This window comes from Desmodus rotundus, chromosome X (genome assembly GCF_022682495.2).
Source record: "Desmodus rotundus isolate HL8 chromosome X, HLdesRot8A.1, whole genome shotgun sequence".
Lineage (NCBI taxonomy): Eukaryota > Metazoa > Chordata > Mammalia > Chiroptera > Phyllostomidae > Desmodus > Desmodus rotundus.
In genome coordinates, this window is record NC_071400.1 from 56,713,368 (window position 1) to 56,714,933 (window position 1,566).

The window sequence follows — 1,566 nt, forward strand, 5'->3', positions numbered from 1 at the left end:
TGGCGTGCAGCCTGCTGATCCAGCTGCGTTGGGCCTGAGGTGCGAGGCCCTCGGGTCTGTTTCTGTGGGCCTGTGTGTGGGGCAGCTAGTCTCTGCTCCTGGTGTGCACCCACCCGATGTTTCAGGTGTGGGCACCCCACCGGGGTTTCAGGTGTGGCCCCCACTCCGCTAATCTGGGTGCGGGCAACGGGGCTTCAGGTGAGCGCCGGGGCTGCTTGTCCCGCGTTCACCATCCAGGGTCTGAGGGACGCCAGAGGCCGTGGCTGCTGCGGAGAGTTCTCTAATTAGCTGCTGAGTGCCTCTTATTTTCTTTTTCTTTTTGAGAAATGCTTCCTATTCAAGCCCCCCTGGTCCAAACAAGTACCTGGCTGCTCACACAGCTCAGCCTGGCTCTCTCCCAAGAATCCTGCAGCAGACCCTGCGCCCAGGCCTGGACTTCAGCCGCCCTGGTCCCTGAGCAGGTCCTGGGGACCTTATTGTCCTTAAGCACTCTTCTTACCATCAGATCTTTCAATGTCCTCTATCTTCAGTCTCTGATCTTCATATATGCTGGAATACCGTTGGCTGTTCACTCTGCTCCTCAGATCAGCTAGGTATTTCACTGGTGTTGAGGGGAAGTGCAGTCCACTCCCACCTATCTCGCCACCATCTTCTCTCTAATCTGGTGTTGTATCTTATAGGAGTGTCATTTGTAAGATCCCCTTGGCCTGGCCTCAGTGCTTTTGCCTTAGGCTATCATTCAGTCTTTGTTAATGGCCGAAACTTCTTGGACCTTTTCATTCTCTTCACCTTCCTTGAAATTATTGTACTAGTATGAGCATGTTTTTTCTTGAACTCCCATGAGGCAGTCTTTTTATTCCTATATGTACTTTCTTCACATAGAAGGACAATGGGGTGATCCCAGAAGGGCACTGGATTGGAGTAAGAAGATGACAACATAATGGAAAGGAGTGTTTCATGAAAAGGAGTACAGGATAATGAATGATTTTATCCCAAACAAGGAATGTTTGGGAGTCTTGGGGGAAGGGGAATCAATGGGAAAGAAAAGGAGGAGCTTGGATGAGGTAGTCTCACCTTGCCACCATCTCTAGACCTGTGTTGACACAGGTACTTCTTCTTCCTTTGTTTTGTGATTGAGGTTAATTGTTTTGTGCTTGGGGTTGCTTGTTATATAACTTTTTTAGGTTCCTCTGGTTTCCTGGTAACTTTAGCCATGTTGAAACATCCCTGTGGTTTTCTCCAGTGCTCCTAATCAGGCTATAATATACCCCTTGCCAAGATAATGATCAACCACACCTTTCAGCTTTGATTGCTCAGCTAGGCAGTAGAGGATAAGGGAGGAGGAGCTTAGACATTAAAATGCACCACTACTGGATCCTCCCTAAAGGTAGGAATGCTGGGGAAACCAATATTCACTGGTTGGGGTTGGAGAGAGTGGGCCTTTCCTGAATGTTCCCTAAAGAGCTTTCCCAAGCTGGCCTGACATCGTTTCTCATCATCTACACACAAGGCAAAAAAGAAGATGTTTCCTTCAAGCCCTTCCCCATAGCCACTCCCAGTCTTTGT

At 49.0% G+C, this 1,566-nt stretch overlaps 1 protein-coding gene across 1 annotated transcript; it reads right to left on the minus strand.

Annotated features, from left to right (window-relative positions):
- Positions 1 to 735: 735 nt before the first annotated feature.
- Positions 736 to 1,215, minus strand: LOC123478767 (uncharacterized). Its single transcript, XM_045188175.2, is given in 3 exon segments — positions 736 to 821; positions 824 to 878; positions 1,075 to 1,215. Coding segments are annotated over 3 exon segments (282 nt in total).
- Between the last annotated feature and the right edge of the window lie 351 nt (positions 1,216 to 1,566).